This window comes from Chelonia mydas, chromosome 4 (genome assembly GCF_015237465.2).
Source record: "Chelonia mydas isolate rCheMyd1 chromosome 4, rCheMyd1.pri.v2, whole genome shotgun sequence".
NCBI lineage: Eukaryota > Metazoa > Chordata > Testudines > Cheloniidae > Chelonia > Chelonia mydas.
In genome coordinates this window covers 90,273,605-90,296,990 of record NC_057852.1, presented here as the reverse complement: position 1 = coordinate 90,296,990, position 23,386 = coordinate 90,273,605, and the positions used below count along the sequence as shown (strand labels likewise).

The following is a 23,386-nucleotide window of genomic DNA, read 5'->3' as shown; positions in this document are numbered from 1 at the left end:
TTTGCATCTGCCCCTGTTGGTCTCCACTCTCAGCAGGAGAGAGCTGCTGATGAGAGGAAAGGAGCAAGTCCAAGAAAAAAGAAAAGCAGTTGAAGAGTGGCGTTGGTAGAGATGGAAGGTTAAGTCACAAGGGAGGAGCGGGTAAATCAAGTTAAGGAGACAGAACAGATACTAAGCAGAGATCAGGACTGGAAAGACACACCGCGGTGAATGAAAGGGAGAGTCAGAGTAGGGCCAGACACCAGGTAGGGGTCATCACCCTCAAGCTGGGGGAAGTGACAACAACAGCTGCTGGAAACTGTAAGAGATCCCAGGAGTTTGGTGGAAGAATAACTAATGGGAGGGTGTGCTGCTCTAGTGAAGGGGTTGGGGAGAAATAAAAAGGGAGACTGAAAATTTCCAGGCCCTATTACTCATCCATCCTGCAGTAGCTGCTCATACTAAGTGGAGGGCTTAGAGCCAGAAGATAATATCCAGATCAGGGGAGGCCCAAAGAAGATAGAGACAGGAAGTCTACAGAACCAAACAGACTGGAGAGATTTTTTACCAAAGACACCAGAGGCACCAAGTTTCCAGCACAGCCCCTTTTGCAAGGCTGTAGAGAACATCTGAAGCTAACAAACACAGTCCAAAAAAATAGCTATTTCCTCTTTGTTGGTCCTCAGTTTTGTTTTTCTTGTGATCCATCCAATTCTAGTACACTGGAAATAGGACTATTTTAATTTGTTTTGGGCTACTAATTCAGTGTAAAGGTTCTCATGGTTTCTGCTCAAGAATGATATTTTCTTTTGAACCTGGGCCTGCATCACATTTCTGTTCCTTAAAAAACTAGAAATCTTAATTCTGGGACAAATTTTCCTCAACCAGGCCATTTATGTGTCCACAGTCAGTGGCATTCACAATTTTTTGATGCACTAGCACTCATGTGCGAATGGGATTTGTGTTTATAAATTCTGTCATAGGTGACAGTGAATGCAATATGTACTGCACTATGGGCTTACTCCTGTGCACCTTAGCTCCATCCTGTAAAGCACGTGTGCTTATATTTAAGCATGTGAGTAGTCCCAACTCAACGGGGTACTCACGTTCTTAAAGTTAAGTGTGGTTAAGTGCTGTGCTGAATTGGGGCCAGAACTAAGAACTTGCATCCTGTAGAACTAAGCCCCAAAGCACCAGTCCTACAAATACTTACACTGAAAATGTACAATGCAGAAATTAACCAGTGCAATAGTTAGCCTGCAAACCTTTAGAATCAGGATTAAGTTCACTCATGGTGGGGCTACTCATAGGTGCAAAGTTGCTCACATGTGTAAAGTTTTGAGGGATCAGAGCCAATCCATTGCATTGGCAAGTTGTGCATGCACAAATACAGGACCTTTATTGAAAACATGGGCCTTTGGGCTTATTTGTCTTGAAACCAATCCTTTAAATTGTGAAATGATTTTTAACCATCATCTCTCATTTTGTAAGGAAGTCCTCCTTCTCCTAGTAGCTTGATCCAAACTATGCTTACGATACATGAAATGTATCCAAGGAAACTAGAAGACAGCTGTGTTTGTTTTTTAATTAGACGAAAGAGAAACTTTTGGAGGACTAATTTTAATGGAGAACCAATAAAGCTCACAGTGTTGTTTTAAATGTTAAGAGAATAGTTATCCTAAAAAAATGAAATGGGAAACCCATTTCAGTTAATTTGGTGAGGTTATTCTAGACTTTCTAATGCAAATGCAAAAAGGAATGCAAATTAATTTTGAGCACTACACAAGAAACAGGTAAAAAACCATGACTTCAGCTATAAAACAATAGATTTAAAAAATATTTGGGTTCAAATTAAATGGTGCTCTGAAGCTGGTCAATTAATGGCATTGGCTAAAACCAGGTGCTGTGTAAACTTTACCACACAGTACTCAATCCTGACAACCGTTATTCCAGTCTTGCCAAACCAGCCGAAGTAAATGGTCAAGTTAGGCTAAAACCAATAAACTAATTCTTTGCATGGCTGAAAACAGTTCCTCAGAGGTAAAAGTAGAGTAATTCCCACCAACTGGACCAGCATCCTTCCCCTTGTCATTTTATTTCTAGCAGGTTTAGTTAGGGCCAGATTTTTGATGCCTTTACATTGACTCCACAAGTAGTTCATGCCTTTTACTTAAGGAATGCTCTTGTAAAATGGCTTCATGTTAATACCCGATTTACATCGATGTCCATATGTTTTGTTTCCAAATTACTAAGAAATCCATCCTCATTCAGAAGAACTTCTTGAACCCATTTATTTTTAAACAGTGCTACTATGTTTTATCTAAGTGCAAAAACGTTATCCATTGGAGTTGCTTTGCCAGGAAGCAGAGGAGGGGGAGTGGATCCTCAAAACAATGCAGCTGGCGTGGGTCTCCTATGGCTTCCCCTGCATGGATTTCAAGAGTTGTGTGGGCTTGTGTGTCACCTTACCCACCACTCCTCTGAACAACAGAAAGGAGACTTGGCATGGGAAACTTCATGGCTTGCCCTTCTAGCACTATCCCAAGGGCTTCTCTGCAGGATGAAGCAATCTGGTCTAATAATAAATCCCAATAATATTAAACATCTGTCAAATATTCTGGAAGAAAATGAGAGCAATATGTATTATGTGTCCTAAGGGGAGGGGACATCCTCCCTGGGGAAGTGGTTTCAGTGGTGGTGACTTCAACGGGAGATTGACATTTGCTTACTGAGATTACCTGTAACTACCAAATATTATTTTTTCCTAATTTGAACAAACTGCAAAAAAGTAGAGAGCTAAAAATGACAACATCCCACACTCTACCCCAGGGAAATCCCAGAGAGGATGCTTCTCCTGGGCTTCAGGGACAAACCCCGTCCCCCAACACATGCACCCCCGCAACACATGCACCATTATCTTCCCACCAACATGGTCCCAGATGAAGGGCCCCAAGCCTCTTTGATACTCCTCTCACCAATATCCCCTCCCTCAACTATCCCAGAAAGGAGAGGTCTGAGTCTCCTCTGCTCTGTGCTCTACAATAGCCTTCTCCGAATCTTTGCTCCTCCTACACTCTGCTGAAAGAGGACAGCCAATTCCTCTCCATAGCTCAAGAACATGTCTCTCTAGAGGCCAGAAGGGACTCAGGGCTGTATCATGATCCCCACCCCCAAAAGATCATCCATTCTACCGTTGTGTAGAACAAAACCTGGCATTCCTACCTTCAATGTCCCTTTCCTGGCTTTCTTGCAGCTTAGTACCTAGTAAATTATGGTAGTACAGGGTGATATAGAAAACAAGATACAGGGAGGAAGAGGGAGTCTCCTGACTGCTTCATTCTCTAGCTCTTGTCCATTGTGGACCTTCACAAGACCTTCATCTAGCCTCACACCAGCACAACTCATGCTCAGAGTGCACCAATTTCTTCCTTTGGCAGCCACTCCTGTCCTGTCCTGCCCCCTCAGATGACGCCTTTTTGGTGCATGCCAATAAAGTGAGTTCCGACCAAGTTCAATACTTACACTGGCCTGCAGCCAAAAGTGTAGGTGGTGGTAAATAATATTTCCACTTATTGCAATCTAATTTCCAGTGACACCCACAAGTTGAACTGTCGCACACAGTGATGGACTAACTCTTTCTGTTGCCTGTGTCAGGGATTAAAAATGTTGCCTGCCCCCAGCCTAGCCCACTAAAGTGCAGGGGGTTAAGAACTTGCCTACACAGCCTATAGACTGTCTGCAGTACTGATACTGAATTTGTCAAACAGACAAATCTTTAAGAATACAGAAACACACACTGGACAATGTGTCCAAGTAATCCGAAAAGCAACCAGCAGGCTTAAAAAATTCATGCAATCTGATTAAACAGACTGAAAACAGCATTTCTCTCTTTCAACTACTGATATTACTGTGGGCCTCGAATCCAACCTGTATGTTAACAGAATATGTCACCGACTGTGCAGTATCCATCAGTAGCCAACACAGAAAAACAAAGAGGAAAAATTACAGCAGCCAGTCTAAAACTAGCACAAACTGCCCGATGTCCTTTTGAATTATATCAAAGGGAGAAGATACCAACCAATGCTCCTGTACGTTAAAGAAATAGTCTCCAATCACACAATCCATACCCTATCCTCAGTGATTTAAACTACTCTTTTGTGGCTGGGTTGTGTTTCAGTCCAGTTCCCAGGGGAATAGATGCGCATCTCCCATTACTCATAACTGGAGATGCACGTCCAATTCCAGAGCCACTGGGCAACGAATGCGTGTCTCTACAAGAACAGCTAAATAGGGTGACTAACATTTTTGTGGGCTGGAAGGTTAATGTAAATTGGAGATGAATAACTACTGTATATAGCAGCCCTTTATCCCTGTAAAGCCAACGAACCAGAATTCCCCAAGAAAAAGCAACGTGTGTGTGTGTGTGTGTGTGTGTGTGTGTGTGTATACACACAAGCTCTGATTAATCTCATCAGTTTGCTTTCCTGGAAACTGCATGCCCCAGATGCCATTGTTTCCATTATAAATGTTCATCTGCTCCAGTTTCTGCTTGAATTTCTATAGCTTGCTTTGCTTAAGTGATTTATTTTTTTAATGAACATTCTTAGCACAACCCTGATTTTAATTTAGCGTTTTGGCTATGATCTTCTAAGCCACATTCTTTTTAATATTTAAAAAAGACTATATGGCAGATAGAAATCCTGAGTAGCACCATAAAGAATTACTGAATTATTAATAGTTATTAATAATTAATGACAGTCATGCACATCAAACAAGATTTTCAAAAGGGGACTTTTTGTTATCTCAAATGCTACGAGTTTGGTATGAGAGCAGAGACAATACAACCACGAACACACCCTGTGGATTAAAATTGTTCTTATCAATTCCCCTTCAAAGGGTACTTACCTCATAATTCCTGAGCAAAATAAGCCACTTCATTCATTCATCTCAAGCAACATGTTGAAATTAATAAAACCTATTTTACTTCAGACCATATTTGCTAATATTCTTATAATGCATTGCTATATTTAACTGCATTTAAACAGCACCTATTACTATTGCATCTAAGCATTAAACTAGCATCATTTATTGACCACGCATGAAGTGACAGAATATTTATTGTAAGCTTTGGCAAGGTCAGTTATGTTTTTAAAGCACTGGATGATGTAAATGTGGATCATTACATTTAAAATAGGCAATATTAAAGAGAAAATAACATTCTGCTATAGGCAAAAAACACAAACATGGGGGATTTCTTTCCTCTCATAAGTGAACTATGTATGGGAAACTGTTCTCAGCGATGGGGTGTTTTACCAAAGGTGTGCAGATTTACACAGAGAACACATGCGCACACACGCACACACACAGAGAGTGATTTACAAAGGGTGTGTATCTGAGATCCCATGCTCTACTCTCATCTTCTGTTTGAGTCTATTTATGGACAGAAAAGGAGACACAAAGGGGCAAAAAACCCAACAATCAGAAACACCAGCCCAGAAAAGCAAAGTTGACAAGGAGACAGAAAGACTGCTTCGCTCAGCTTGTCTCAGCTGCTTCCATATTTCAAAAGTGGAAAGCGTTAGAGAAGTATCGCTATTATTAGTCCTTCCAATCAGATGCAGGCTGTGTGTGGCGTTGTTTTAAGCCTTTGGCAAGATGCTTTGTAGTTTACACACGCGCGCACACACACACACGCACACAGGTATTGCATACTGAGAATTTCCCCATTAAAAAGACAATACATAGACACACACAGAGACCACAACAACAGCACGACTGTGAGTACTCACAGCTCTGAGTACAGGAAGTGCAGATTGCCCACATTGTCTATGTAGTTTGCAGGACTTAGCCAAGGTAGGACCAGTAACAGAAGAGCCTTCATTTTCAGAGTAGGGCTGGCACTGCTGCTAGGTTTTCTCCTTCCCACTTTTTCTCTGCCTGCTGATGGGACACAGAACTTCAAGCTTGTCAGCCAAACCCTTTCTAAACGAACCTTTCCATTTCAACACAATTGGTAGCACATTATGAATCAAATTTTAAATCCCTTAAACGAAGCTATGCTGAAAAATCATTGACCTGTAAGAGGATTACTTGATCTGATTCTCAGATGGGTAGATGTGAGGGTTTAGGGACAGCACAGCATGGTTGGCGAGATAGTGACTTATGCTGCAGAGCAGGCTGATGCACAGGAAAGAGACCTGCCTCCTGCAGTATTCAGAGTGGTTCTTCAGAAGCAGCTGGTACATTTACATCACTGGCCAGAAGCAGATGGGTTATGAGCTAAACTGCATCAGAGTAGGGTGTAATAGTCTCAACATGGCAAATGAACCTCCCTCCCCGCTGCAGCTCCAAAGCAAGCAATGTAGGATGACCACACCTTTTTAAAGTAAAATACCACAAAGGAGCTTAACTGACTGAACTAGAATCAATAACCAATCTAAATCCTCAATATTCAGCTAGATGTTTGTCCAAAGGTAATTTAAATATGAACCAAGGACACGTCTTCTCTGTCTTTTTAAAATACAAATAACTAATTTTAAATGAGAATGTTCTTAATGCATGTTTGTGCCGATTCCAGTTATAAGCAATTAAAGTTCTCTTATTAAGCACCAGCATAAATACGCAGGAAACTCACCTTGTCCTATCAATGATCTCATCTGTTATAAAATGAAAGCTCCCTCCTTCTCGCTGAGAAAAAGAACAAGCCAGAGACTGATTTATAAAAGAATGTGGCAATAGCTGGCTACACTGATGACTCTAATAGAATCCACTTTGATTTATTCACTGAGAACAACAGTCACATTTAGCGGAGATTTCAGCCTGGGTTTGAATTGCTCCCTCCACAAGGATCAGACTACTTTATTAGCAGAATCATACACCTTTCTCCCCCACATTGATTTGCCAGTGCTAAACAGAATACTGTCATTTCAATCTGCGTTGTGCCTAGACGAGACAGATTCCTAGTTTGAAGCACACGCAGCCCTTCTCGTCTCCTGTACTATTATGAACTGGAATTCAGACTACAAGTGGGGTTTCTGCACCTCACTGGGCTAACGTAGTCACAAGCAACAAATAATTACCAAATGGTTGTATCTAAACAATTAATACGCTTCTGGGTATCTACAAATATAGGGTTTGAAAGTCCCATAGGTAGGTCATTCTCGTGTAGGGGCAAGGAAACAGCCAGCTGGTACTCATGAAGTTTCCTCTTAACTCTTCCTTTGGGGAGGGGTGTGTTAGTGTGGGTTGCCTCATGACCTCATGGAAAGTGCACTCGGTTTGTCCCTCAAAAACTGTAGATTACCCAAGTATAATCCACAAAGACGCTCTGCTCTCTCTGCATTTCCTCCTATCTTTTATCTGGCCCCTGGCTCTATTGTAACTCAGCCCATAGAATCATCCTCAGGAAACAAAGTGGGTTCCACATGCAGGGGGGAACCAGTTAAATGACTTGTTCAGCATTAAGTTGTACTGGGTTGGCCCACAGGTTTCAGGGAAAGATAGCACTAGATTGGCCAATACTGTCTCCCCACAGGCCCACTCTCTCCACATCTGCTGAGCTGGAACCTCGGGGAGCACCTGTGGAAGTTGTCTGCTTGGTCAGGCGGGCAGGAGAAAGGAAGTAGGCACATGCTGTTGAGCCAGTTATTATACAGCCAGAGTACTATTGTTAGTTCACTGCTATCACTATTAATACTCTTATCTGAGGCATGAAAAAAGTATTGGCCAAAGGTTAAAACTTTAAGTGACATTGCTAACCCATCCCCCTTGAAAGAAAGCTAAAAACAACATAGAACACACCACAGCTGATCAAAAAAACAATCAGAACCAGGAAATTAAAAAAAGGAGGCGATTAAATCATGAGGTTTAAGATACCATCAGAGTGAGCAATGAAATCTAATTTCAGAAGTACATGTGACCAATGTGCAGCCACAAATTATGGTTGCAGAAACACTAAGGAACAAGCACATGCATGTTGGGGGCCCATATTTTAAAATGTCTTTCAGTTTTGACAATGCAAAGTTGGCCAGATCCTTGGGTGGTGTAGAGCAGGATAGCATCATTGAAGGTCACAGGTAAAGGGCTCAAAAGCACATACATAATTTAGTAACTTAAGTATCATTTTCAAAAGTGACTTAAGTACCTAAGTGCCACTGACTTTCAATGGGATTTAGGCTTCTAAAGTGCTTAAGTCATTTCTGAAATTGGGCCTGAAGTGCTTTTGAATATTTTAGCTGATATGTTTTCTTCTCAGTTTCATATATAGGTAACTTTTAAAGAAAGAGAAGGCAATTTATACTCCCTTATAGCAACTACAAAATATTTAAGATATCCCTACTCCCAATAACTCAAAGATCATTTTGGATGATTAAATACACACTTTTACTGTCTAACTTACCATGGAGATATCCTCCATGACCAACCCCAGGACACTGCCCAAAAGAAATTGGTGTATTTGAGTTTGTTTGTTGTAGAGAGGAGAATAAGAATATACTCAAATGAATGGGCCAAATTTAGCCCTAACTTAACTCCTTTGAATACAATGAGCTTATATCAGGGCTGAATTTGAGAAATCTGTGTTTAAATTAACTGTCCATTATAAGCAGAGTGTGCTGGACTCCTTTCAGATTACTGATGCTTTCAGTCCCTTCTCAGACAAACAAATAAGCAAGCAGAAAACAAAGGTTGGGGGTGGGACTTACCCAGTTTGGAAATGCTGTTCAAGGTCACAACGTTGCAAAACCTCTGAGCAGTGTTCTGTGAAAGGGCAGCTAACCATTAACTTATCCAGGAGTTTATTTACTAGTATGTTGGACTTTCTGCAAGACTGTAGAATCAAAATTTTGCGATCCACAGGGCAGAAGTCCTTTTCCACTAGGAAGTTTGTAAGGCAGACTGTGCAGTAGGTGTGACCACAAGGAGTGTCCAGTGGCTGGATCAAAGCTTGCAGGCAGATGTGGCATATTAGATCATCATCCACTTCTTCTGTGTAACTATACAGGTGGTTCTCTTCTGGTAAATGTGGTTGGCCACAGGTGATACATAAGGATTGAGGGCTCTCCTCCGCTTCTTCTGACAAATCTTTTTGACTCATGATAAGATCTGATGTGATGTAAAACAGAGCAAATAAAAACTGCTCTCTATTTGGAAGAATATCAGCAAGTTCTGCGAGACAGCAATCCTGTAGGAAAAAGCCAAAGAATTACATTTTGGGGTGGTTGTTTTTAAACATCATTTATGATTTATCTGGATGTGCTGTGCCTTGTAAGAAAATGCTTTAGTGATTTTTACAGAAAGAATGCACCATTAGGGCAGGAAAATAAGAAAATGAGTTAACCCTATAACTTATGTTTTTTTCTTGCTGTCCTTTACCATCCCCTCTCTGAAAAAGGTATTCCTGCGGGGGGGGGGGCGGGGAATAGGGAGAAGAGGGGAGAAGGTTGCAAGAACTTAAGGTTTAAAAACATTAAAAAACCCACCATAAAATCAGAGTCTGAGAACTTTAACTTCTCCATGATACCTGAGTTTAAAGCAGGCAAGTCAGCTGATTATTTTTTCCCTACAGGAAAACTTGGCAGTGACAAAGCAGCCCCATATGAAGGCAGAGCAGCGTGACACTGCATGTAGAAATATCATTAAGAATAATGGTTACCTCCCCTGCCACCAGTCCAACACGGAATGGGAAGCCACTTGTAAACTAGATGTAAAGGAAAATAGTTATGTTCTGAATTAGCACTACACTCATATCATATGCTGCACTTTTCTGCACTAAGAAACTTTTATGACCCTTCTTCTAAACGTTGCCTCAGCTGTAGAAGAAGAACAATAGGCATAAAACATATTATCTTTCAAACAACTAGTGAGCAAGACTATCTCCTCATAGAGATCTGAAGGATGGATCTTTGGGGCAGAAAATATTTGTAGAGATTAATTATGATCCGCCTTCACTGGATTTACGGTGTGTACTTCCACGATCTTCAAAAGAATTACTTCTGATCTACCCCAGCATGAGATGAGAATAGGTCCTTTATATTTTTATTTAATAGCTGTCAGTCTCAATCCAGTTTCTAGGGGAAACGTGTCATCACCAAATCTGGACACCCTATTGGCAGTCCCAGAGACAAGAGGGATTGAATGTGAAGAATTAACTACCCTCCAACCCCTAAAGATGAAGCCATGGTTGTCTCAGGCACATTACTAGAGCAGTCTGCAGAAGGGCTGCATACTGCTGCCCACACCTGTTCTGTAAATAAACCAGATGATTTCAGTCTTCAGGGCTGCCAGTCCAGCCCCTTTCACAAACTATACATGTACTTTTACAAAAATGCAAAACATATCTTGGACCAAAGGGAAGTATAACACTATATACTACAGAGAAATGCAAGTATAAATATGTTACAGCCAAGCATCATCAGGGGTCTTGTTTATTAACCAAAACCAACAAACATGAAACTCAATCTTTTACTTCTCCAATTATATGAAGATTTTACAGATATTCTACACAAGAGTACATTTTGCCTACCATAAATGCTGCACTAGCTAGCTGCAGCAGGACTGATTAAGAAAAAACATAAATGTAACTTTTAATTTTGTGTTTTCATTTTTAAACTCCTCTATCCCACCATCAATCATCCCTCCAAAAGAGTCAACGCTGTTTTGGGTTCCATATTTTGAGGTATCATATCACAGAGCACGGAGGTAACAGCCTAAGACTTCGGTGAGACTTCCCCATGGCCTACTGCATATAGGCCCCAATTCAGATCAACCCTTGGGCATGCTCTTAAGTCCCACTGAAATCAATGCGCTTAAGTGCTGTGCTAAATAGGGGCCTTAATTTTGAACACTGCATTACCAAAATGATTAGATATATTTGTAGGAATTTAGGAGCTGGAGGGATTGACTATGAGGAAAGATTTAAAGAACTGAATACATGATAAGAAAAGGAGTACTTGTGGCACCTTAGAGACTAACAAATTTGTTAGTTTCTAAGGTGCCACAAGTACTCCTTTTCTTTTTGCGAATACAGACTAACACGGCTGCTACTCTGAAACCTGAATACATGATGTTTACCTAAGCAACATCCAAGGGTCAAGGGAGTGTGGAGAGGAAAATTTTCAAACTTGGGTGCCTAAAGTTTGGCACGCAAATTCGTATTCAGGCCCCTTAAGAAATTGGCTCTATTTTCAGAAATGCTGAGTGTCTCAGTTTCAGGATAACTGTACCAGTATGTTCCACCACTCTGTGGTCCACCCCAGGAGTGCCCAGTCAGGCCTCAGGTCTCCAGCCATCACCTGTTTCTGGGCAGGGACCCTTGTCCCATTCTCTTGTGACCAGGGGTTTTAAGGCTCCCTGCCTTACACTGCGACTTTCCCAGCACTCTTATTTGAAAGGCACACAGCAAGTTAAGTGTTAGAGCAAGGAACAGTATTCAGCACTCCAGACTCCCAAGTTATCACTCTAATCCCCAGAACATGTTCCCTTTCTCTTCCATGCGAAAGGGTTATCCAGTTCATATTAGGTTCAGCTGGAAATGGTGTTATATTTCTAAGTGACTGAGCTTATTTTCACATGACAACAGAGAAAGAGGGATATTGCTTCCCTAAGCCCACATCCTGGTGTAGTAAGAAAGATCAGCAAAACCCACTGCAAACAAGTCTAGTTGACACAGCCCTCTAAAGTGACAAGGTGTTAAGATACACTGGCAGACTCTTGTGGTAGAGACTGTAGGCAGTGGTATGCCATGGAAATTACACGACCTGTGTCAAATACAGGGGAAATGCTAATGGCTGTATTTCTTTAGCATATCCTTTGTAAGCAGATTCAGTACACAGTATTGTCTGACTGGAATGACTTGATCTCTTGCTATATTAGACAATGGTATGGGTACTATGGAAATGGTTAAAACAAAGAGAAAGTGAGACAAAATCTGTCCTAATTTACACCCCACACACCCCTAGAGTCCACTGGGCCCATCATATGTATTTCCCATGGTTATGCAGTACACTTTTCCTTCATCTGATTTACAATTATTAATAAGTGTGTGGCTATTATACCTGAATGTCTACAGTATATATAACTACAAGTACTTGCTACTGTGCAAAAAATCAGAACACTAAGTTAAACTCGTATGGCCTGTTAAATCATTGGGTCTGCTCATGCAATAAAACAATCACAATCTGGCCTTTAATAAGAGATTATATTATCACTTATTTTTTATTTCAGGTATGGAAAATATTTGTTTAAAAGATTCCAGGAGAGGGAGGAATTAGTCTGTGATATTTACAATAGTTTGCATTTATAGTACTGTGTGGTCAACCTCAATAATTTACTTCATGTCTTCTTTACTGGCATGATCTTAAGCTAGTGTCACTGATTTTCTCTTTAAATATGTGTGAAAATTAACCAAAAAGTTTAAAAGAAAAATATTTTAAATTACTCTGAGACAATGACTCAAATATTGAGTGATTTTTTCACTAATTGCAATGAATAAACAATACATGATTAAGAAGCACTGTATATATTGATGGCGGTTCACAACCATGCTAAAAGACAGCAGGCTTCGTTCTGATCTCATTTGTGAGATTATAATCAGGCCCAAGATTTCTTCCTCAAGGACTTTACAGATCTTCCATCACTGAAGATAATGAGGGTGCAATCCTGGCCCCACTGAAGTCAATAGGGAAACTCCTGTTGACTTCAATGGGGCTAGGATTTCCCCCCTGGGAATTTTGCCATTGTCTTCAACCTGGGAGTAGGCCTGGGCCCCTAATGGCCTGATTATATAAACCTTATTCCCATAACTAGTTAACAGGACTAGTTGCATGAGAGAGTGTTTGCAGGACTAAGCTTGTAGAGGGCACATCTATATTCCAGCTGGGAGAGAGCCATCTAGCCTAGGTAGACAGATTTGCGCTATCAGAACTCCAGCTAGCACGCTAAATATAGCTGTGTAGATGTTGCAGCTCAGGCTCTCAAACCCACCTGATCCCCATTAGCTCTTTTGTCATTGATTGTCCTTTAGTATGTCTGTACAGCGCCTAGCGCAACGGAGCCCCAACTTTGCTGAGATAAATAATAAATAACATAGAAAAATAATATGTAAATAAACAGGAACAACATAGCAGACACACTGAGGTGATACTCAGGGAAATGATATAAACAGCAGATGAAGATAGGACAGCATCATCCAGGAGATTAATGTTGGAAAGCTTTGCAGAAGAAGGGTTTTTTTTTCTTATTCTGCTTTTAAAGTTTTATACAACTTCATACCACATTAATATTTAAAGTTGAAAGAGCCACGCTAACTGAGAATGGTTCTAAAATGCTGAATGAAAACATCAGCTTGCTGACTTTAGTCATTGCAGATAGTCTTAATACTGAGCTAGTTTTTTAGATTGCACTGAAATGGAAATTTCCTTTATTTTTTGTAGGGTATTTTGTATGTTTGTTCTATTAAACGAAGGAGAAAAGGGGGTAATAATTGCTAGTTGAGTTTGTAAATTCCATAATTCAGATTCAGTTGGTTTCATGACTCCTGAACCCAGTTGCCCTTGACTAAACAAGTATAACCAACACTAGGAGAACGTGGATCTTTGTCCCTACCTAGTGGCCGGTCCCCAGAAGAGGGTGCAAGTTTATTACAGCTGCCAGCTAATGCAGAGTTACTCATTTGGCTAAAATTGTAGTGACTCATGCATTTTGCACTGTAATTCCAGGGTTCAAACCTCACTGTCAGTCCAAAGAGGGTCAGTTAATAAAGTACACAGGAAAACATACCCCATAACTGTTATTTTGTAACTTATGTATAAAAACACCACAACTCAGAATTTTACACTTAGTGGACATCGGGCTGAATACCAGAATAACTGTCTGGCACTAGTTAAATTGATTCTAATATTGCTCTAATTAAGCAACATTTATTATGAAACTAAGCAGTTTCCTGTGAGTGGCCATCCTAATCCAGCATTTCACAGTAACATATCCAGTAATGTTCCTTTGCATTTAAACACCATCTTTCATATTGACATACTTGGCATATTCAGCCACCCAACCTCAGTACCTCAGGTGTGGATGGAAGCAGCCAACTGGCGTTTGGGATGCTGTACAACCATGGTAGAAAACCATCATACATTGACCCCTGCTCTTACAATATGCACCACACACTCTTTAATATCCACAAGGAGCAGAGGGGTGCTTTCATTTTTAAGGTCTTGACTGGAAAATTCACATAGTAAATTGCATAGAATTCAATTTATCCACCTACAGGCTGAGGGGCTGAGTCAACCCTCCCTAGATCTGACCCTTTGCTCCCAGGGCAACAAAATATTTAAACCCCGATGTTTAGACCAATAAAATATTCTCTCATTCAGCTCTTTAAAGCACAATTCCTACTATGCATACTAGGGCTGGTCAGCAAAATTCCAACAAATTTTTGTCGTCAGTTTTTACCATTCATCAAAATCAAAACATTTAGTAGAGATTTTTCAATTTTGACAAAGTTCTGATGTGACCCTGGCAGGAATCCAATAAAACCCTGACTGCCGGGATCTATCAGAAACCTGGCTGGTTTTCTGGCAACTTGCCTGCCAGGCTCCTTGGCTGTCTGCCTGTTGGATTGCCTCTGAGTTAGGGATTCCAGGGCTTCCAGGGTCCGTGGCTCAAGGGCAATCAACCAGGCAGACTGCTCTAGAGCCAGAGCGCCATTCCTTTTCTTGGAGAATTTTAAAATTTTGGTTTTTGTTCCACATCGGGAATCAAACATGAATATCAGTAAACATGGATCTCCAGAGTGCCCCTAGTGATTGAAGCCATTTAGACTGAGCAAAAAACCCTAATAGCACAGTACTGCAAGTTAATACCTGCAAGTTTTTAAGCTTTAGATCAAGCTATGAAACCTGATAAAATCCATACTGCGCCTGCAAGTAACTCAAATAGCACTGAACCAATTTCCTTGAAACATGGCTTATTTTGTGGATCTCATTGAAATGTACAAAATAAACAGAGTTGGATAAATTAGTTTGTTGAGTTTTGTACACAAAATTTCTGATCAGAACATAAGGAAACATTCTCTTTCTCATGCGAGCACACACCTTTCTCAAAATGCCTGAACTGATTTTACTGGCATTTTCACAAATACAAAATTAAAGCTCTGAGACCCTGGATGGAAAATTTCAGCCCCAAAATAAATTATTTAAGAATATTAGGAGCAACTGAACAAGATATGTGGAGTGAAGGAGGGGAAAAGGAGGAAAGGGGGGTACAGAACAAAGAGAAATACAATAAATAAAAGTTACAGTTCATCTTTTACTGTGCTGTTACTCACACTATGGTGAATATAAATATAAATGGACTTACCTTGACAATATGTAGTACTTCTGATGAGATTTAGTTTTGTTACTTGTACAGTTCAAATGGTCAATAATTTGAAAATATTCCACCGCTGATATAAGAAATAATTCGAAGTTCCTATTTCTTATACAGTTCAATCAAATCAATGTTTGACAGACAGTTCCATGAGTAAACCACAAGCTAATATTACAAGTACGAGGACGAGTTGTGGCAAAATCAACAGACAGAGGCTAACTGCTTCACAAATGCATGTTATATCTATACAGAGGAAGTCCATCATATGGTTCAAGCCAGATCATGTGAGCAATCATGATTAGCTCCTGAACTGCTTCCTAAACATGTGCTCCACCTAATTGCATAATAAATGCCATCAACATTCATGCACTAAATTGCACTGTATAATGGTATTAATAATTATGTAATATAAATTGCATTACTCTGTAGTTTGGTTGATAGCCCTAAAATACTTTTACCAAACAGGTAACCTCTTTAGTAACATGACCATATTTAAAGCCGTCTGATCAAATGATGATTTTCTTTACTTGGTAGAATTGCTGGTTTGACAGTATCACTTGATGCCGTTACCCAGCTCCCACTGATTTAGACTCATGGTTACTTTGGCATGATAGAATACAGATGGCTACATACCCCCTGCATACACTGTGTGGTAACAAGAACCCATCCTGTATTTTAGCAGCTATAGAATAGCTTGGAATAAACTGCATTTGTTTTATACCTCTGGATTTCTCACGTGCACTCAACTCAATAATCTAACTCCACTAGGAGTGCTTTATTCCAGCATTTTTATACCCAGGACATCAACTCTAAAAGGAAATTTTATTTCCTCCCCCCTCCCCCCCCGCCATCCATGGCAGCCTGAAACTGGTAAATGCCCATATTTCCCAGTGAGTTACCCATCAGGGCAGAACGTTCTCCCCAGCCACTACCCTGGTTTCCAACTGACCAGGGATCAGGAAGGAAATCTGCCTGTCTCTATATTCCAAAATCCTGTTCCCTGTCCTTCTTTAAAGAAACATTCTGGCCCTTGCCTGCACACTGGGGAGCAGATCCTCAAGCTACTCCTCAACACTTTTCATCTAGCTGCAAAGAGAAGCTCTACTGTTCTCCCTAGCTCTGTTGTCCCAAATAGGGAAATGGGCCATAGGTGCTGACTCCTTGGGTGCTACAGGGCTGGAGCACTCACGGAAAAAAATTAGTGGGTGCTTAGCACTCACTGGCAGCCAGCTCCTCCCTCCCCTCCAGCACTTCCCATTCGCCAGTGGCCCCACCGATCAACTGCTCCCTCTCCTTTAGCGCCTCCTGGCTGCCTTTATCAGCTGTTCCTCAGCATGCAGGAGGTGCTGGGAGGGAGGGGAAGGAGTGGGGATGGGGCACGGTTGGGGGAGGGGGCGGAAAGAGGTGGGGAAGAGGTGAGGGCTTGGGGAAAAGGGTGGAGTGGGGGTCGGGCTGGGGGCGGAGGGGGGGTTGAGCACTCTCCAGCAAAGAAAAAAGTTGGTGCCTATGAAATGGGCCCACAGGAAACTCCCAGGCTGCCTTCAGTGGCTAAATAGGGGGGAAAGTAAGAGCCTGAGTTGGGGAGTGAAGTGAAAAAGGCAGCTGGCCAGGCAGCTAGGAGAGGAGAGGAAAAGTTTAGCTAGAATGGTGTTGGAAAGAGTTACCAGCAGGTTCTAAACCCCATTTTGATTTATAAAACTTTCTGCTTGTTCTAAGTATTTTTGCATCCCATGGCCTTCACTGCAGAGGATGTGAGGGAGATTCCCACACCTGAGCCATTCTTTTTAGGTGACAAATCTGAGGAACTGTCCGAGATTAAGGTGTCATTAGAGGAGGTTTTGGAACAAATTGATAAATTTAACAGTAATAAGTAACCAGGACCAGATGGTATTCACCCAAGAGCTCTGAAGGAACGCAGAAATGAAACTGCAGAACTCCTAACTGCGGTATGTAACCTATTGCTTAAATCAGCCTCTGTAACAGATGACTGGAGGATAGCTAATGTAATGATGATTTTTTAAAAAGGGTAGATAGGCAATTACAGGCTAGTGAGCCTAACTTCAGTACCAGGCAAACTGATTGAAACAATAGCAAAGAAAAGAATTATCAGACACATAGATGAACACAATATATTGGGGAAGAGGCTTTTGTAAAGGGAAATCATGCCTCACCAAACTATAGGAATTCTTTGAGGGGGTCAACAAACATGGACAAGGATGGTCCAGGGGATATAATGTACTTGGACTTTCAGAAAACCTTTGATCAGGATAGTATTCTGTTCCCAATTCAAATACAGGGATTGGCTCTCCTGCATACTGCAGTTAGCTGCTTATCACCAGAAGGGGTTAGTATTGAATAAGGAGAGAATGATTTTACTCATGCAACTCAACTCAAGGTAGAGACAAGTTTTCAGAGGTTAGGGTGAGGGCTGATTGGTTGAATTCATTAGCAGGCAGCTGGTTTTATAGGTGATTGTTTCTGCTTGATAGCATTCCTGAAAGGAAATAATTTATGGGGAGGTGAAGCTAAAAAAAATTGCCTTTAGGTACATCTAACATAAAGGTAGTTATTGTTAGTGATGGGCAAACTTATTTAGATATGGTACGAACACTAGTCAGCTTTCATCCATTCTTTAAACCTCAACTGAAATTTGCGAGATTCTGAAATGTTTGGGTAGAAGTTCTGCACTTCTTATTTCCAGCTGGAGGAAATCAAAACTTTCCGAGAGATGACCCCATGTCCCAGGCTCCGGAGAGAGATCAGGGATGTCTGGTCATTCCCCCAATGCTATCCATCTTCCTTCCCCACAAGACAGGCTCTCCCCCTCCCAACAGGTCCAAGTGCTCAGACACCACAGTGAGGAGTGCAGTAAACATGCCTAGATAGAGTTCTCCTCTCTACATGAACCATTTCCTGTGAGTGTGGCAGAGAAAGGCCAGGTGGTTTTTTGCTTAAACCTCTTGTTACTTCAAGGAGGAACTGGCCTATTTCCCAACCCCACACCTGGATTTTCAGAGAAGAGATGGATGGCTCACTTCCCACCAGCAAATAATCCCTAAAGAGAAACTGTACAGAAGCAACAGCCTGTCCTCAACTCTGCTTTAATGCAATGAGACTCAGGAACATTCCCCTGAGTCCTGATGTGGCTGCTGCTCCTGGCAGTCCATTAGCACTCTGGGACAGATACCCCAGGGAGCACTGGGTCAAATTCTAAATTGTTCAGGATGAAGCATGGGGTGAAACAGGAGGGTGAAGTAGGCCAGTGGGCAGCCCCTGAATATGCTGGGGGATCAGGCCCTCCAAAAGAAAAAAAAAAAAAAAAAGACAATACAAGGGTGGGAGTAGGATTTCGGATAGTTTGTGGAGCCATGGCTTAAAAAGTTTGAATGAGCATCTGAACCTTTGGATATTTTTCTAAAAACTGAACCTTACTGCTAGGCTGAATGTTAATTACTATGTCAAAAGTAAGATGTCGTTTAAAATAAGGGAATAAATGGTGAGACAAAAGTGTGGCCAAATGGCTCAAAGAACATGGTCTGAATTCTAATACTGCCTCTAATCCCTACAGGGCCTTGGACACGCAACCCACCTTTTCTTGTTCAGTTTATCTCATCTGTAAAACACAGTAACACTGCACGTTGCCTATTTTGCCTGTAAGAGCACTAAGCATCATAGTGGAAGTAGAAGCAATTGCTATGGTTAAGTTTTGCATAAGTGTTTCCATTCTAAACCCCTATATTCAGCAGGCTACTGACTAAAGGCTCTGTCCTGAAAATACTTATGCACATAAACTTTGCTCAGGGACAGATTCTGCCACATTTACTCATGTCGAGGAGCACTTTATTCTGTGAATAGTGCCACTGAGTCAGATACTACTCACTGGACTTGATTCACCACTGCTTTACACCTGTTTCATGCAAGTATAACTCCATTAAATCACCCTTTAAAGTACAGTATGAATTAACATACATGCTTTGTTAGTCCACTATTAATGCTTTCAGAACATTCTTCTCAAAATGAAGAGGCTTACTAGAGTTCTGTTTTGTCAGCCAGGACATGCTGGTAACTTATGGCTAAAGAAGATCGTGAATACTGTGGTTGAATTAATGTCTTCTTCTGAGAACTGGTTTTGTGGGTGTGGAGACCAATTTGGTGCAACTTAATCTGGTGGGAGAAGACCAATTAGTGTGAATTCATAACTCTATGGGCACATGCCACAAGATCAGGTGAAAGTGGCTGCATGGATCAAAGTTTTTTATTTGGATTTTTTATATTTATTTTTCCTCCTATGAAGCTTAGCCATTTGCAGTAACCTCAGACCCATCCTGCCAATAAGGCCTCTCAGAGTCTATATCTTGATAGCCTCCTAAGTAGCTGTAGAGCAATTAGATGACCTCATTGCAATGGAACTTACAAGAAACAGGGATGTGGTACAAATTTCGTAGCATTAAATTCTATTTGCAAAATACTGCTGTAGTCCTGAAGCTGTGTAGTGCATTTTTGGTGTTATGAATGTCTGCACTCAAAAATCAGCCTTAAAGAAACTCCAAAGAAAAAGCAACAATTACCTCTATTTTATAATAGTATTATTTAAATAGTACTTGTAGGCTTTGATGTTCATGTCACTGAGGCAAATGGGTTAGGGAAGAGATGAGATCCCAATTTTCACTGCGTTTTGGGCCAAACCATTCCCTGCCAGAGACAAATCTGTAGGAGGCAGCCATAGGTATCGGAAAGCTGCAGTGGGTTCGTTTCATGAAGTTTCCTGCCAAGCAGCATCCAGTGTGTATTCAGACATACGGGTTTAGGCGATGCAGAGTCTGGTTCAGACAAACCCGGGCACAACCATTTGTTGTTGGCAGTATTCTCCTGGCAAGTTGCAGTCTTGCATCAGGTTGAGAACAGGACCCCGGCAACGGTGAGGTCATGTCCAACACGAAAAAGAAGGTATGCTTTTACAGAAGGGCTATAGAGCCGAGGTCGAAGGAAGCAGAGCATAAGGTCAATCACAAACAAGGTTGGAAGACGCAATTTTGAAGGATTTAAGAAACCTAAGTCCTCCCACAATGATTCTTGCTGAAGGAAGCGTGCAGGATGAAAGTCCATTCTATGTGCCACCATGGCTACATCAGAGCCATGTAAGTGCAGTTGCTGCTCTGAGATTTATTTAACGTGAAAGTTTTCATTTGCACATTCAATATCCTCAAGTCACATATTTTATTCTGATTTCAGGTGATTTTTTTAAGCCAAACTCAAGTGAAAAAAAATCAAAATGCATGTTTTCGGAAGTTTAATAGAAAAAGATGTACAGCTTCACATGCCCTGATTTCTTTGGGTGAAATTTCAGTGAAGCAATTATTTCTGCATTTCAATCATGGGAAAATATTGAATTTCTGCATGTCTTAGTGTGTAGCCATTTTCACTATAAAAAACGGACTTATTTACACGACAAACAAGTCCGTTCTACTGATGTCAATGAGCCTGTGCATGGGCACAGGTGTCCGCCCAGGCAGATCAGTCTACAGGACTGGGGCCATATTAAAATAGGTCACATTTTGGAGCTGTCAGTATCCCTTTAACAGACCATTTGGATAGCTCTCTCACTTTGAGACTCCCCTGATTGTTTGCTTTCCTGCTTGAAAAAGCGTTGCTTGATTTATTGGATATTTTTACATGCAACACAGTAATTGAATGTTCTACAATGAAATGAAGCTTATCTATCATCTCATCCTGTGTGCATACTTTATTGGCATTTTGCACAAAAATGTTATCCTGAGGAAGATACTGGACACTCTTCAGAATTCTCAGATAGGATATTTTAATTTTCTCCTCTGATAAACAAGCATGATACTGAGTCAGGAGCCTTCCTTCTTCCAACTCACTGCTTCAATAAAGCACTGCAGCAGTTAATGCCCAGACACACAAGCAAAGAACAATCCTCTAAATAGCACTAATGTTAGTGGAATTGAGAACAAGATGGGTCCCAAGCGAGTAAAAGGAATTGACAGCAGCGGCAGAAATATTTTCAGGTGGCAAGAGAAGGCCAACAGACAGCTTGTTTCAATTTATATTTTTGGAAAATATACACTCAGTTTTTGGGTGGAAGAGTATAGGATAGTAAATTGCTAACAGATTACTTCCTTAAGAAGAATTTTCTAATTTCATTTCAGGAAAGAAGTGGATTAGAGTATTTAGTGTAGAACTCCTCAAAGAAAGCATCTTTTCAAAAATGCCTTATATAACACAATGGTGAATCCTAGCATTCCATTTATAGATTAGTGCTTTTGTTGTTCTAACAATAGCAGATAATATAAAGTGCTGTTTTTATTTCATTGGAACAACTGCCTTGCTATTGGTATTATGTTGCAGGAATCTGTCTGTGTAAATACAAATACATCCTAGGGAAAAAACAGGCCCTCAATTTTTACATAGGACTCCACAGCACAGTTCTGTGTAAATAAATAAATAAATAAATAAAAATCAAGCGCCTGATGTAGCTCCCCAGTGAGAACTTTTAAGGCCAGTCTTGCTCTTTTTATTGCTGGCTGAACAATTTGTTACCAATCTGTTTGCCAATAAAAGGAAAGCATGAATTACCGCAGCTGTGTTCTGTATAGTCTATTTATGATATTTCTGAGCTATCTATATATACAAGACCTCAATTCAGCAGTCCATCCTCCCAGCCCAGCAAAACACTTAAGTACCTGCTTAACTTCAGGCACCTGATAAAGTCCCTTTGACTACATGTGCAAAAGTGCTTTGCAGGGATGGGATGGACTTAAGTACACGCTTAAACACTTTGCTGAAATTGGGGCTTTAGCATCTATGTGCCAGTACAGGTCCAGTCCTGTGAACTTTTGCACAAGCTTAATTTTACATAGGTCAGACAAACCCACAGAAGTTAATAGGACTATTAACATATGCATAAATTATTCATAAGTGTAACTGTCTAAAGGATCAAGGTCATAGTCTGCAGTATATTATGAAAAACTTTAGTTGCTTTAAATTAAAATTTGACTGCAAGATTAAGCTAGAGAAAGACAATATGTGCCAAAAGCAAATTAACACAAATTGAATTAAATAGTTTCTCTTTTCAAATGTAGTTCAACATTCTGATCTGAAGGGGTATCATTTTGATTTTAATATACTTTACCACAGATGAAAGTTTACTTAGAAAAATACAAATATAAAATAAAACAAAACTAGCAGACAGAGATTTAGTGGATGAAAGTTGCCATTATCCTTATCATCTAAACTAGTATTTTAAAAGCAGTTAGGAAGAAATACTGTTACACTGCAATAAAGTTACAAGCCTTCTCTTCTAGAGTATGAAAATGATCAGCATATTAGGTTATGGAGAGACTGAACCCTACATGTATGAAGTAGTAAAAATTCACTGCCGTGGCCATGTTAGAGTGTCACTTCATAATTATAAAAGCTGAGATACTAATCAACTCTCACATGGTCTTTTCCTCTAAAAAAGTACAGTGTTTTGTTCACATGATCAGTTCCTTTCACATTTGTTTTTTTAGACAAATGTGTGGCCAACTGAAGAATAAAAGTCAGAACAAAATGGTTTAAACTCACCTTTCTGTCTTACTTTGTCTTTGATTCATATACAGGGTTGTATGCCGCTGCTAGATTCCTGCAGGTGTAAATTAATGAACTTTGGCAGATGTCTGCCGAACAGCGTTTGACCTTCCAGTCTGATCTCTGTAGGAAGAAAACTCTTATTGGTTGTACCACACAAGGAAATGCATGACATCACAAAAGGTAGAAAAGACAAGCTTCACTGCATATGCCTAAATGATTTAAGCTTCAACAAACCACACCCTACTGGTTACTTACCACCGAGGAAGGTAGGCTGCACACACCTGCATGTTCAGACTTCTCAAGTAACAAAAATCATTTGTAGTTTTTAGTTTTCTTTTTAATATACACATAAATTCCATTTGCTTTTATGCTTTTCCGTAGTATGTCTTTTCTCTTGCACCTTATCAACATTTAGTACAGGTTTAAAGAGCTGAATGAAAACCTAAGGACT

The 23,386-nt window shown here is 40.6% G+C and overlaps 1 protein-coding gene across 5 annotated transcripts in view; it reads right to left on the bottom strand.

The window, feature by feature from the left end:
- Positions 1-23,386, bottom strand: part of LNX1 (ligand of numb-protein X 1) — a 190,323-nt gene that overhangs the window by 80,446 nt on the left and 86,491 nt on the right. The window contains exons 4-5 of one of the 5 annotated variants that reach the window (XM_027833221.3): positions 22,930-23,055; positions 8,682-9,160 (exon numbers count right to left, since the gene is read on the bottom strand). In XM_027833221.3, coding sequence (XP_027689022.1) covers positions 8,682-9,073 — 392 coding nt within the window. In that variant the 5' untranslated portion in view covers positions 9,074-9,160; positions 22,930-23,055. Of the gene's footprint in view, positions 1-5,768; positions 6,177-8,681; positions 9,161-22,929; positions 23,056-23,386 lie in introns of those variants that run through there. The other 4 variants (XM_043544363.1, XM_043544365.1, XM_037897773.2 and 1 more) reach the window with 4 other exon arrangements.